The sequence below is a fragment of the Cetorhinus maximus genome, chromosome 12 (genome assembly GCF_964194155.1).
Source record: "Cetorhinus maximus chromosome 12, sCetMax3.hap1.1, whole genome shotgun sequence".
NCBI classification, from domain to species: Eukaryota; Metazoa; Chordata; class Chondrichthyes; order Lamniformes; family Cetorhinidae; genus Cetorhinus; species Cetorhinus maximus.
This window is the reverse complement of record NC_135890.1, coordinates 117,286,482-117,301,029: the sequence shown is the minus strand read 5'-3', so window position 1 is coordinate 117,301,029 and position 14,548 is coordinate 117,286,482. Positions and strand designations below refer to the sequence as shown.

The 14,548-nt window shown below is 45.5% G+C and overlaps 1 protein-coding gene across 2 annotated transcripts in view; it reads left to right on the top strand.

Annotated features, from left to right (window-relative positions):
* The first annotated feature begins 1,926 nt into the window (after positions 1-1,926).
* The window catches only part of txnrd2.2 (thioredoxin reductase 2, tandem duplicate 2), a 94,082-nt gene continuing 81,460 nt past the window's right edge, over positions 1,927-14,548 (top strand). For both annotated transcript variants that reach the window (XM_078554483.1, XM_078554484.1), the window contains exons 1-4: positions 1,927-2,029; positions 4,336-4,401; positions 8,697-8,753; positions 11,560-11,704. In XM_078554483.1, coding sequence (XP_078410609.1) covers positions 1,948-2,029; positions 4,336-4,401; positions 8,697-8,753; positions 11,560-11,704 — 350 coding nt within the window. In that variant the 5' untranslated portion in view covers positions 1,927-1,947. The remainder of the gene's footprint in view (positions 2,030-4,335; positions 4,402-8,696; positions 8,754-11,559; positions 11,705-14,548) is intronic.

The following is a 14,548-nucleotide window of genomic DNA, read 5'->3' as shown; positions in this document are numbered from 1 at the left end:
CATTCACTGCCAATTAAACTCACCACAGTAAGTTAAATCCAATAATAATCAGTGTAAATACTCCTTTAATGATGTGATAATTGTTAATAGCTGCCATTCAGAGTGAATAATTAAAAGTGTGCAGTCTGCTACCCGAATTGTTGCAGATTTTTTCTTTTTGCCTTTGTTATTTTTATTTCTCTTTTAGTACCTGATTTGACATTGAATCCACCCAATCCAATTCACCCTCCTCCTCAGTCCTTGTTCTGTTCCACAAACCCAAAATTTCATCGGCGATGCACTTGGATTTGGATTACCAACTATGGTTGGGTGTATTCCTGAAGGTTTCAGCGCATGACCCTACACCTTGAAGCACCCCTTCCCCACCTCCCCCCACTCACTCCTGTGGCCTATCCACCAGCCTCCCAACAGCCAATTGGAAAGGGAAGAAATTCTTTGTTATCTAATCCCAATGTTTTATAACTAACAATGGAAAGTATACAAAGAAAGTGGAAAAATAACTTGGATTGAAAGAACACCTTTCAGGACCACATGACATCCTGAAGTATTTTGCAGTCAATGAAGTGCCTGTTGTAATGTAGGAAACATAGTAGCCAATTTGCACACAGCAAACTCCCACAAACAGAAATGTGATAATGACCAGATAATCTGTTTTATGATATGGGTTGGAGGATAACGATTGGCCAGAACACTGGGGATAACTCCCCTGCTCTTCTTCAAAATAGTGTCATGGGATGTTTTACGTCCACCTGAGAGGGCAAATGGGCCTCGGTTTAATGTCTTGTTTCTGGAGTGGGACTTGGAACTCTCAATGTCCTGACTTGAGGCGAGAGTGCTACCCACTGAAGTCACAGCTGATAAAAACACAATTTCTAACAATAACAGCAAGATCTTGTATTTATTTATATAGCCTTTCATGCAGTAAAGCATCCCAAAGCGCTTCATAGGAGCATTATCAAACAAAATTTGTCAGTCAGTCACAGGAGAAAAGACACCATTCCACAAATGGGAAATGGAACAAATAGACAGAGACAGCCCAATCCCTTACTTAAATAATATGCAAATGACTGAGAATTTAATTAACTCACCCTGACAACAAAGGATCTATGGACTTTAATATACAATGCAGAGTGTATTGGACCTTTCATTTGAATTTGTAAATTAGAGACCTGCATTTTGCAATATATTGTAATTATTTGTATGCTGACATTCACAATTGTGCAATCCTTTTATGATATACTTGATTTTTTATTTGAATTGCCTGTCACTGTTATGAATTATGATTACTTGTTTTACTTGTATCTTCAATTGAGCACCTGCTGTCACGATTTTTCAATAAACAAATTGTATATAAGGAGATATTAGGATGGGCGACCAAAGGTTTGATCAAAGAGGGAGGTTTTTAAGGAGTGTCTTAAGGAGGAGAGAGATGAGATGCTGCTATGATTTTCCATCGGGGTTGTTGCAGTGTCCTGGAGATTAATCTTCAGCGGCTGGAGACTCCAGGATAATACTTGAGGGGTTGGTCATACTGCACTGAGAATCAGAATGGTGTAGCACTGAAGGAGGCCATTCAGCCCATCAGCCATCTGCTGTTATTTGTTAAGGTGTCACATGACCACATCCAGCCACTTTGTGGGCAAAATTCAAAAAGTAAACAATTTAACTCACAGGAACACCTTGAGAAAATATTAAAGGTTAGAAATTGAAGAGGGCAACACTTAAAAACAAGACTCCTCAATTAGCACAAAGTAGGGCAGCTTAACACATGCTGCAAAATCAGCATTCTTTAGCATTTTATTTCATTTCCAGTAATGTTTGGCATGTCTTCAGAAACAGATTTGATAAATATGTTTTAATAGTGAATGGAAGAATTTTTTTTTAACAAGGGAAATCTCCTCAGGCAGCGCGGTGAACACCCGGCCCGGGGGCCTCAGACCGGACAAGATGGCGGCGCTGAGGCTGTGGAGCCGCTGCCGGTGGAAGGCGGGAGCACGAGAGCTGAGGGCCGGAGCCCGGGGGCTGGCAGGTGGGGGTCACCCGGTTACCGGAACCTCTCGCCTCTCAGAGGCGCTGACATGAGCCGCTTACCCGCGATCAGCCTCATTCACTGACCCCCCCCCCCCATCACTGACACCCCCGCTCCCGCCCTGACCCCCCCCCCCCGCGCTCCTCTCCCTCACTGACCGCCCCCCCCCCCCGCTCCTCTCCCTCACTGACCCCCCCCACTCCTCTCCCTCACTGACACCCCCACCCCCCCGCTCCTCTCCCTCACTGACCCCCCCCCCCGCTCCTCTCCCTCACTGACCCCCCCCCACTCCTCACTGACACCCCCACCCCCCCGCTCCTCTCCCTCACTGACCCCCCCCCCCCCACTCCTCACTGACACCCCCACCCCCCCGCTCCTCTCCCTCACTGACCCCCCCCCACTCCTCACTGACACCCCCACCCCCCCGCTCCTCTCCCTCACTGACCCCCCCGCTCCTCTCCCTCACTGACCCCCCCGCTCCTCTCCCTCACTGACCCCCCCCGCTCCTCTCCCTCACTGACCCCCCCCCCCGCTCCTCTCCCTCACTGACCCCCCACTCCTCTCCCTCACTGACCCCCGTGCTCCTCACTGACCCCCCCACCCCCCTGCTCCTCACTGACCCCCCATTCTCCTGCTCCTCACTGACCCCCCCACCCCCCCACTCCTCTCCCTCACTGACCCCCCCACTCCTCTCGCTCACTGACCCCCCACTCCTCTCCCTCACTGACCCACTGCTCTTCACTGACCCCCCCCACCTGCTCCTCACTGACTCCCCCACCCCCCCCACTCCTCTCCCTCACTCCCCCCACTCCTCTCCCTCACTCCCCCCACTCCTCTCCCTCACTGACCCCCCCCACCCCTCACTGACCCCCACCACCCCTCCCTGACTCCCCCCGCCCCTCCCTGACTCCCCCCGCCCCTCCCTGACTCCCCCCGCCCCTCCCTGACTCCCCCCGCCCCTCCCTGACTCCCCCCCGCCCCTCCCTGACTCCCCCCCCGCCCCTCCCTGACTCCCCCCCCGCCCCTCCCTGACTCCCCCCCCCGCCCCTCCCTGACTCCCCCCCCGCCCCTCCCTGACTCCCCCCCGCCCCTCCCTGACTCCCCCCCCGCCCCTCCCTGACTCCCCCCCCGCCCCTCCCTGACTCCCCCCCCGCCCCTCCCTGACTCCCCCCCCGCCCCTCCCTGACTCCCCCCCCGCCCCTCCCTGACTCCCCCCCCGCCCCTCCCTGACTCCCCCCCCGCCCCTCCCTGACTCCCCCCCGCCCCTCCCTGACTCCCCCCCGCCCCCTCCCTGACCCCCCCTGCCCCCTCCCTGACCCCCCCTGCCCCCCTCCCTGACCCCCCCCGCCCCCCTCCCTGACCCCCCCCGCCCCCCTCCCTGACCCCCCCCCCGCTCCTCTCCCTCACTGACCTCCCCGCTCCTCTCCCTCACTGACCTCCCCGCTCCTCTCCCTCACTGACCTCCCCGCTCCTCTCCCTCACTGACCTCCCCGCTCCTCTCCCTCACTGACCTCCCCGCTCCTCTCCCTCACTGACCTCCCCGCTCCTCTCCCTCACTGACCTCCCCGCTCCTCTCCGTCACTGACCCCCCCAGCTTCTCCCTCACTGCCCCTCCCTCACCTCTCCCCTCACTGACCCCCCACTCCCCCTTACTCCGCCTCACTCCCGCCACTCCTCTCCTGTCATCTGTTGTCTGCATTGCTTCCCTTCCATCGACCAGCCACCCATCTAATCTGCTCAGACCCCTTGTAAAAGAAATGATGATAACTGGCTGTTATGAAGAGAATGGGTCCTGTACCTCATGGCCCCACATAAGAAGCCACAGCCACTCTTTTTGGTTTAACTAACTGTTTTTATCATATTTCACACTTTAATACAAAAATTAAATGCGGATCCAGAAGCTGCTTGATGTTCTATCGCAAAATGTCACTCTTTAATGTTTTATTGAGGCTAATTCTTCCTGGAGTTTGGATTTTCCCCACACCTTAAGCCCTCCATTTCAGGCAAGCAGATGATTTCCTGAGAATTGCCCAAATAATTCGATATTTATCTGCTAAGAGAGGGCCTAAACTGTTCGGATGGCTTGTGTACCAATTAGTTCAGGGCTTTTTACCTTGTTTTCTATGGAGGCGTGCTTGTCCTTTTCATCTCCACTTGTAAAGGAACTTTAGTTCCAGGACTTGCAACCATCATCCCAAGCCCCACCTGCTGTATCTTAGAATGACCTGTTGTAAAGCTGTGTATCTAACTTGAGTGGCCTCCTCTACTCAACTGTTTTTCATTTTGGCTGTCTCTTTTATTTGCAGGAAAGTATGAGTATGATCTGTTGGTGATTGGAGGTGGTTCTGGTGGCCTTGCCTGTTCGAAAGAAGGTACAACTTAATTAGCACTAACCAGGACACACAACTGAGCATGTATCGTGACCTATCTCTCTCTCTGCCATTATCATCAAGTCAGGGGGCCAACTTTGGTTTAATGAGGAGCACAGGAGAGCATAGCAAGAGGAGGCATCTCTAAAAATGAGGTGCTAACTTTGTGAAGCTGCAACACGGGACGACATGCTGCTAAACCACTAGGGGCTTATATCAAAGCTCTGCAATCTTGCCATATCGAGTCGTGAATTTTTTTTATTTATGAACGTCGCTGGCTAGGCCAGCATTTGTTGCCCATCCCTAATTCTCCTTGAGGATGTGATACTGAACCCTCATCTTGAATTGCTGCAATCCATGTGGTGTAGGAACACCCGCAGTGATGTTCAGAAGCGAGTCCCAGGATTTTGATCCAGCGACAGTGAAGGAACGGCGATACAGTTCCAAGTCAGGACGGAGGGGAGCTTTGCAGGTGGTGGTGTTCCCATGCATCTGCTGCCCTTGTCCTTCGAGGTGGTAGCGGTCACGGATTTGGAAGGTGCTGTTGAAGGAGCCTTGTAGATCATCTTGTAGATAATACACACTGCTGCCACTGTATGTCGGTGGTGGACTGGCTGCCATTCGAGCGGGCTGCTTTGTTCTCCCATGATGGTAGATAACAAACCAACTAACGGGAGGAGGAGGCTCAACAATGGCAAAACCCAGCACACCGGTGCAAGAGTTAAGACTGAAATATTCATAACATCTTGGCCTCCTCCTAAGGTCCCCACCATCACAGATGCCAGTCTTGAATCACTGTATGTAATATCAAGAAATGGCTGAGTGCACTGGGTACAACAAAGGCATTGGGCCGCAACAACATCCTGGCTGTAGTGCTGCAGACTTGTGCTCCAGAACCAGTCGTGTCTCAAGCTAAGATGCTTCAGTACAGCTACATCACTGAAGCCTGCCTGACAAGTGGAAGATTGCCTGGCTGTGACCTATTCAGAAAAAGCAGGACATATCCAATTAGGCCAATTACTGCCTTATCAACTTGTACTTGATCATCAGCATAGTGATGGTGTCATTGACTGCGCTGTCAAGTGGCACCTACTCAGCAGTAACCTGCTCACCTATGCTCAGCTTAGATTCAGCCAGGACTTTGTGTCTCCAGACTTCATTACAGCCTTGGTCCAAACATGCATAAAAGAGCTGAATTCCAGAAGTGAGGTGAGAGGGACTGTCCTTGACATCAAGGCAGCATTTGACCCAGTGTGGCATCAAAGAGCTCCAGCAAAACTGGAGTCGATGGGAATCGGGAGAACTCTCCACTGGTTGGAGTCATACCTATCACAATGGAAAATGGCTGCTGTTGTTGGAGGCGAATCATTTTAGCCTCATGACATTATTGCAGGACTTTCTTAGGGCAATGTCCTAGGCCTAATCATCTCCAGCTGCTTCATTAGTAACCTTCCCTCCGTCATAAGGTCAGAAGCGACGTATGTTGACGATTGCACAGTTTTCAGCACCACTCGTAATTTCCCAGTTAGTGAAGCAGTCGGTGCCGGCAGAACCGGACAACATTCAAGCTTTGGGCTGATAAGTGGCAAGTAACATTTGTGCCATGCAAGTGCCAGGCAAAGACCATCTCCAGTAGGGAATCTAACTGTCTCCCCTGACATTCAACGATGTTACCATTGTCAAATTCCTCCACATACTGTGGGGGGTGGGAGAGGCTCACCATTGACCAACATTGAACTGGACCAGCCATATAGATAGTGTAGCAATAAGACCACAGCAAAGGCTTGGTACTCTGTTTTATTTACTGTTTTGATCAGTCAAATGACCCCTGGTTTGCTCACCTAGAGCCATAATAGCTTCATTACATACATAATCATTAAACAGGAAAATTTATTAATAATGTTCGTAAGAGGTCTACACTTGGAAAACCCATTTACTGTATCCAAAGTGTGGTGTAGGGGCACGTGTCAGAGAGCAGTACGTTTTCCCTTCCCTTTTATCCCTCCAACAGATTCCTACACGATTTAAGATACATGATTATACTCACTGATGGAGCTACATTGTTGAGTACAAAGGTTTCTGCACAGTGGGCTGAAGTGCTTCGGGATAGTATAATTATGAGGAGTGAAATATAAACAAACTTTTAAACATTTTAGCATCTACAGTGGGCCTGTAAATTACTGTTATTAGTCTGTTAATAAGTTAATCGTTGAAGCACCTGTTTCCTACCATATTGTCACTTCTTCCTGTTTCCCTGCTGTTTTGGTTGATTCTGAATGTTTAAATGGCCCTTTTTTAAATGTATTTTTGTAAACAGGCTTGATAATTTCCAGCAGGCTAACAAATTATTGGAATAATTAATTTGTAATAATAATCCCACCACCCTTTGGAAAAAATATTAAACCCAGGCCCCAATTGCCTTTTAGGGCAAACACAAGCGATCTCATGATGCTATTCCAGATGGCATTCTCCCATCTAACACACCTGCCAACTTAACCAAAACTAGATTGACTGGCCACTTATCTCTCAGCACTGTTGAGCACTCGCTCATCTGCTTCATTGCCCTTTAGGGAAGGAAATCTGCCATCCTTAGCTGGCCTGGCCCACATGTGACTCTAATCCCACAGTAACGTGGTTAATTCTTAACTGCCCTCTGAAATAGCCTAGGAAGCCATTCCATTGGATTGGAATGGGCAATAAGTGCTGAACCTTTTCAACGACGAATGAACAAAAACCCCATGAATGAACACACAAAACAATTGTGGTTGAGTTTCAAGTAGTGATTATTTAATAAGCATGTACTGAAGTTCAGAAAAAATACTGAAGACGGATAATTGACAAAATTGAAACTCTTTGGAGTTATCAACAGTCACAGATTGCAACTCTTTCGAGTACAATCACAGTTCTTGGTTTTCCGGGAGTGGGACGTGAACCCACAACCCTCTGATTCAAAGGCGAGGGTGCTATGAACTGAGCCACAGCTGACACCTCTTGACAAAATTGAAGATGCACAAATCTTTTAAAAAGTGGGAGGACAAGTTGATCAAGCTACAAGAAAAAAACCTTAAAGTATCCTGGATTTTATAAAAGGGATGAAGGATACAAAAGGCAAAAGCTGATGCTAAACCTAGACAAATCACTGGTTAGGCCATGGTTAGAATATTGTGTCCAATTTTGGATGCCTTACTTTAGGAGTGATATGAAGGCTGTGGAAGTGGCACAGAAATGATCCACTAAGGTGATGAGGCTTTCGTTATGACAAGAGTCTAAATATTTGGGGCTTTCTTCGTTAGAGCAGAGAAGATTAAAGGGGAGACCTAATGGAGGTTTTCAAAATTGATGGATTTTGGTAAGCTAATTCAGGAAAACTTTTTCATTGTAACTGGAGAACATTAAATTTAAGATAATCACCAAAAGAACAGCGGAGCAGGTTAGGAGAATTTTCTGTGCAGAGGATTGTTACGATATGGAATGCTGCATTAGAATCGCTGATTGAACCAAAATCTATAATCGCTTTTAAGAGGCAAGGGAATACATTTTTTAAAAAGAAAATGTAAACGTTTTACATTAAGTTTACAGCACAGAATTAGTCCAGTTGGTCTGGTGCTGGTGTTGTAGCTTCAGACAAGCCCCTTCTCATCCCTCTTCATCTCATTGTCAGCATAACCTATTCTTTTCTCCCTCATGCGTTTATCCAGCTATCCCTTAAATGAATCTGTACTATTTTCCTCCGGTACTTCCTGTAATAATGATTTTCACATTCTAGCAGCTCTCTGGGTAAAGAATGTAGGGAAAGAAGAGGGGAACAGGAGTAAATGGCTGACCCTTTCAGAAAGTTAGTGAAGACGCAATGGGTCAAATATCTCAGACTGCCATGTAAGGTGTTGTAAGAAATTTAACTATATTGCACTGTCTAATTTGAATGGATATGTAATGTACTTTTGAAAAATTTTATGAATAAAGTTTTTTTTGAGGAAAATAAAGCTGGGTGCTGGATCAGCTCAGTGGATGAAACTTGTTTGTGTGGCACCCTCAAGTCACACTAAAGGGACAGATCTGCTTTATATTTCTGTCTGGTCAGTGACCCATGTCTTGCAGACAGAGATTCTGACTAATCAGCGAATAAACGAATCATCTGACCTACAAAAGGAACCAGAGTGCATTGCGGAAGGTGCAACCTTCCATTGCCATTAATGTATAGATGCAAACGATATTATTTTCTCCTAATCACTGTTGTTTTGGCTGCTGTGTAAAACAGATCTTCAGTCTAATCGCTGTTTGTTTCAAATTCCCTACAGCGGCCCAGTATGACAGAAAAGTAGTGGTGTTAGATTATGTGGAGCCATCACCTAAAGGTAAGAACATGGATTCCTGTGCTAAAATACTAAAACCGCTTACAGCAATACGGCTGGTCATCTGTGCCTCTCTGTCCTTGAATTTTAACATTAGATTGGTATAGTACTAGAATTTAAGTGTTGTCACGGCATTGATGAGACTGAACGTCCAATATCTCCTTCGATCAATAATAAAATACTGCCACAAAAGTCACTCGGATTCTGTCCTGCCAGAGAGAGCTGGCATGTGCTCTAGTACTAATTTTGGTGGTTTCTTGATGTAGGCTGTGATTTGGATGAAAGCTGCTACTTCACTAAACCGGGATTTGTGGCCTGACCCTTTAACATAGAAAGATAGGAAGATTTATGGCACAGAAGGAGGCCATTAAGGCCTCCTTGTCTGTGTTGGTTGAAAAAGAGTAATCCAGCCTAATCCCACGCTAGCTCTTGGTCTGTAACCCTGTAGGCATCCAAGTGCATATCCAAGTGTTTTTTAAATGCAATGAGGGTTTCTGCCCCCACCACCCTTTCAGGTGGTGTGTGCCAGACCCCACTTACCTCTGGTGAAAAAAATTAGCCCTCAACTTCGCTCCAATCCTTCCATCAATTACTTCAAAACGATGTCACTGATTATTGACCTCTCTGCTAAGAGAACTAAGTCCTTCCTATCCACTCTACCTAGGCCCCTCATAATTTTATACACCTCAATTAAATCTTTCCTCGGCCTCCTCTGTTCCAAAGAAAACAACCCCAGCCTATCCAATTTTTCCTCATGGCTAAAATTCTCCATTCCTGGCAACGTCCTCATAAATCTCCTCTGTACCCTCTTTAATGCGATCACAAATAGTCAATGTATATTTAGGCAGGATGTGGTAATATAATTTGGTGATTCATATTAGACAAATAATTTTTTATTTTTTACTCCTTTCATCTTCTCACTTTCCCACTTCTCCCACCCACCTTCAAAAGACAGTGACTCATGCTGGTTCAGTTCCGCAAGTGTCCAATCTATAGCCGCCAGCAGCTGTCCTCTGCCTTTCTCAAGTGACCATTCCTCAGGTGGACACATGGTAAAATTGGTTGTGGCTCCCTCAGATACACAGTAATTGGGAACACTAATACTGGGAGGCTGAAATAAGATTACATTAATTGGATTCAAGGTATCAATCTGCAATCTTTCTATTTCTCTAAAGTACCATAAGTAATAATCTTCTCCTATGGAAGCAACAAAGCCAGTTGTACCGATATGTTTGTATCAACTTGGACCTTCTGGCAGGCCTTGACTCTGCTCCCCAGGTGGAGCTGAGCTCTAACTCCAGCCTCCTGGCAGGCTTTGATTTTGTGGCCACAGATGAACCTCGACTCCACTGCTTAGCTCGGCCCTGATCCAGACCAGAAAACATGCCCTGACTTTCCAGTCACAGAGAAGCCTGAACTTTGTCTACCAATCCCCACCACCCATGAGCCCCAACTCTACTCTTCAGAGTTGTCAAACGAAGGTTAGAACTCACTGAAGGGTTGAGCCTTTCTTGGAACAGAAGCAATTTGTAAATGGAACTACTCCTGTTTCCTTGTGCATATGTTGGTTGCTGCTCAGGACTCAGCTCCACAGTCTTGCTGCTCCTGCCTTTGTTAACCTGCTTCACCTGCAGCCTTGCCTTACGCTCCACTATTAAGACTCCACCAGTATCTTCCACCTCTCAGCTGAATCCAACCTGATTTTTGCTGACGTTTGGCCTGTTCTACCAAGGCTTTCTGTGTGGTTGGCTGATGGAAGGTACTTTTCCCTTCTTTTCTAGCTCCAGGATTAATTTTCCCCTGGTTAAATTTGAAGTGCTGATTACTTTGACAAATGTAAACTTGTCTCAACAAACTTTCCAATTTGTTTCGCCATTTTATATTCTCCTACCTACTTTATTACTAAAGCAGGCAGACAGGAATTATGGCCTCCAAAGCACTTGATTATCTTTTGGCCAGGGATGAGGTTCGAGGTCAGATGGAGAAGGATTCAAGGAAAGGCTTATTTAAGAAAAAAAGAGAAAATTAGGAAAATAAAGACCGTTGATGCTAAGAAGTATGCTTAAAACTCCATAGGCTATAAGACAAATTAAGAACTGCTTGAAATTGCAAGAGCAAAAAGAACTCATAAAAAAAGTGACATACAGAAAAGAAAATGCCAGTATTTTGGCCATTTGATCAGAGCTGAAAAGCTACAGAGATCACCCCTGGAGGGCAAAGTGAAGGGAAGCGGAAAGAGGAGTTGACGTAGGTGTAGTTGGATGATGGATATCACCGAACGGTTGCAGAAGAGGATGTGAGAGGATGGTGCAAAACAGACAAGCATGACAGAACATTACAGCAGATCACCTGGTACAAGCAGGACAAGACAGAAGGAAAATACAATTTTTACTTTCTGCCCTTCTAACATAAATGTGTAAATCACTAATCAATTTCAAATTAAGTTCAAAATAAAAACTTAGGATAAGATTCATTTGGTTGGTAGCACTCTTGCTTCTGAATCAGAAGGTTATGGATTCAAACCCCACCCGAGACTTGAGTATATAATATGGCCTGATGCTTTGAAACCAAGGATGTGCTGCACTGTCAGAGGTGCCATATTTAGGGTATATTTGGCCGAGGTCCTGTCTGCCTTTGTAGGTGGGTGTAAAATATGCCATGGGATGTCCTGAGGACAGGAAAAGCATTGCAGAAATACAAGTCTTTTTCCTTCATTGAATCTCTTGTGTATTTTTTTTTACTTAGGAATGTGGCATCTATTTTGTTGCAAGAAGGTGTGTAACTTACATCATTGTTTGCTGTCTTCTAGGCACGAGATGGGGTCTTGGTGGCACTTGTGTCAATGTAGGCTGTATTCCGAAAAAGCTAATGCATCATGCAGCCCTGCTGGGGGGTGCCATTAAAGATGCCAAGAATTATGGCTGGGATATACCCCTGCCTGTACAGCATGACTGGTATGTTCAAATTTTTAACACACAAAAATAAATTGTTTTGTTATGGTGTGTATCACAGTTGGAGGTCCTGAGAAGTGGTGAGGCATTTATTGCAGGAGGATAGATTATACAAACTAAAAAAAAATCATAAAGGAATACAGTTAATCTTTGGTCAGGGCAGGTGGATAGAAGAATTCATGCTTGCTTGCACTCCCAAGGCATTAGCTGCACAGGCCCCTTGGCGTAAACCTGAGAGTTGGTTGCCTTCTCCCTCCTGTTGAGTAGGGAATGGTGCTGAGAACCAGTGACGTAGAAGCACAGTTTGTTTCCTTATATTTAAAGTCAGTAAGTGTCAGAATAGCTCAGTTGGCAAAATTCTTACCCCAGAGTCAGAAGATCTTGAGGGTTCAACCCTCATCAAAGACTTGAGTGCACAATTTAGGTGGACGTTTCAGTGCAATACTGTCTGTAGTGCTGCATTGTCAACGGTGTCATCTTTCGATGAGATGTCCAGTAGTTCAGAGAGGGATGTAAAAGACCCTGTGGCATTAATTAAAGAAGAACAGGTAGTTCTCATTGCTTGGCCAACATTACTCCCCTCAGTCAACATTATCATGAATAGATTAATTGGTCATTTATCTCATTTATTGCTTGTGGGATCTTGACAGCCCCACTTAAGTGTCTTGCAACAGTGACTCCATTTTAAAAGTAATCCATGAGTTATGAAAAGCTTTGAAGTGGCATGTGGATGTTATCAGGCATCATCTAAATGCAGTTTCTTTTTGCTATATTTGCAAATGCTTTTGTTGGGTTTTAAAAAAAAATTGCATTTTTGCATTAGTAGGGCCAGCACATTAATTCCCCTCTAAACCTCTTGAAAATTTTAACTTGATTGCCTGAAATTTTCAGACGAAAATGTGTAATTGAGTCTTTTTATCTCTCTTCATCTTGCTTTGTCCCTGGACTGTCATTTTGTTTATTCATTCATGGAATGTGGGCGTCGCTGGCTGGGCCTGCATTTATTGCCCATCCCTAACTGCCGTTGAGAAGGTGGTGGTGAGCTGCCTTCTTGAACGCTGCAGTCCATGTGGTGTAGTTGCGTCCACAGTGCTATTAGGGAGGGAGTTCCAGGATTTTGACCCAGTGAAAGTGAAGGAACGGCAATATATTTCCAAGTCAGGATGGTGAGTGGCTTGGAGGGGATCTTCCAGATGGTGGTGTTCCCATGTGTCTACTGCCCTTGTCCTTCTAGATGGTAGTGGTCATGGGTTTGGAAGGTGCTGCCTCAGGAGCTTTGGTGAGTTTCTGTCATGCATCTTGTAGATGGTACGTACTGCTGCATATTAATGTACAGTAGCATGGGCAGCAGTTCCTTCAGTAGCAGCTGATGCAAGTGTCTGTTCTTTGGAAAGTGTGAGCCTAGTTTGTGTGCTTTGACTGACCATTACTGTTGTTGAACCTGAATCTCTCCCTCACAACTACGTATGTACCCTTTCTGTTGGGCTGGGATTCACTGGATAGAAGTCAGCATTTTGAATCCTGATTTGACTTCTCCTTTGCCTGGTTCTGAGATGCTTGACCAATTATGGTACCTTTGCCATGATCCTGGATAAGCTAACTTGGCACACTATGGCACTGGAACCTGGGATCATTTGGTGTCCATGACTTGTTGCTATCATGGCAGTCATAAGTTGATGCAAGCAATTTAGGTAGCTCTAGTATTTCAAAACTAATATTGTTTTCCCTTTATACAAGCAATAGTTTCTCCTTTCCCAACATCTGGAGCATTTGGAGTGCTGCCATTTAATAGATTATGATTTATTGTACAGTATGTATAATGAGAGGAGTGCAATTGAATGTTACACAAAGATAAGTAGGAGCTTTTGTGATTAGCATACAGCTACTGGTCATGATGTGTTTTAATGAAGGTGTTTCACTCGCAGAACCATTAAAACAAAATTAAGTCATTATAGAGAGTTATGATTATCCTTGACATCCTTTACTTCTATTTCTGCTGATTAATTTGTGGGAGTCGGTTAGGGCTATGTGTTTAAATAACTTCCTAGCCTGACTGTGAGGGAACAGAAATAATATAATATGAAGGACTGCAATGGCAAATTGCAGAGGCCTCCTTTTGAAACACGAAGGATGCTACATTTTAAAGCTTATTTGTTGTAAATCATAGTTGATAGGATTGTTAAAAATGTAAAAATGTCTCCTTTGGCTCCTGGGAGTTCCTTTGTATCAGAGAAAATACCTCTCTTGACTAGTGAACTAATGTTGATTGAAAAGGACTTGCTAACACTGACTGGTTTGCTTAACGAGCACCATTGATGAGTGCCAATATTGGCGTTGACCATCTCTCTTGGGGTGTAGCACAGTTATCATGCATCTGAGATCATTGGTTCCATCTATGTAAACATGATAATGAGGATCATCTGCTAGGCAGTATCTGTGCCTCTCAACAGCTTTTTTGACCAGCACTGTTGTATGATTGAGAATGTTAGCTTTGAATTTTAAGTATAGAAGCTGGAGGAGGCCATTTGACCCTTCAAGCCTGCTCCGACATTCAACAAGATCATGGCTGATCTTCTACCTCAACTGCACCTTCTTGCATTAACCCATATCCCTTGATTGCCTCAGTATCCAAAATTCTATCGACCTCTGTTTGAATATACTCAACGACTGAGCATCCACTACTCTTGGTAGAGAATTACAAAGTTTCACAATCATTTGAGTGAAGAAATTTCTCCATCTCAGCCCTAAATGTTTGGCACCACATGATCTCCCTTTGTCCCAATTCGTATGACAGTGAAAAGGGATGTATAATCAGAACCATGAATCAAGAAATCTTCTGTGATGCTC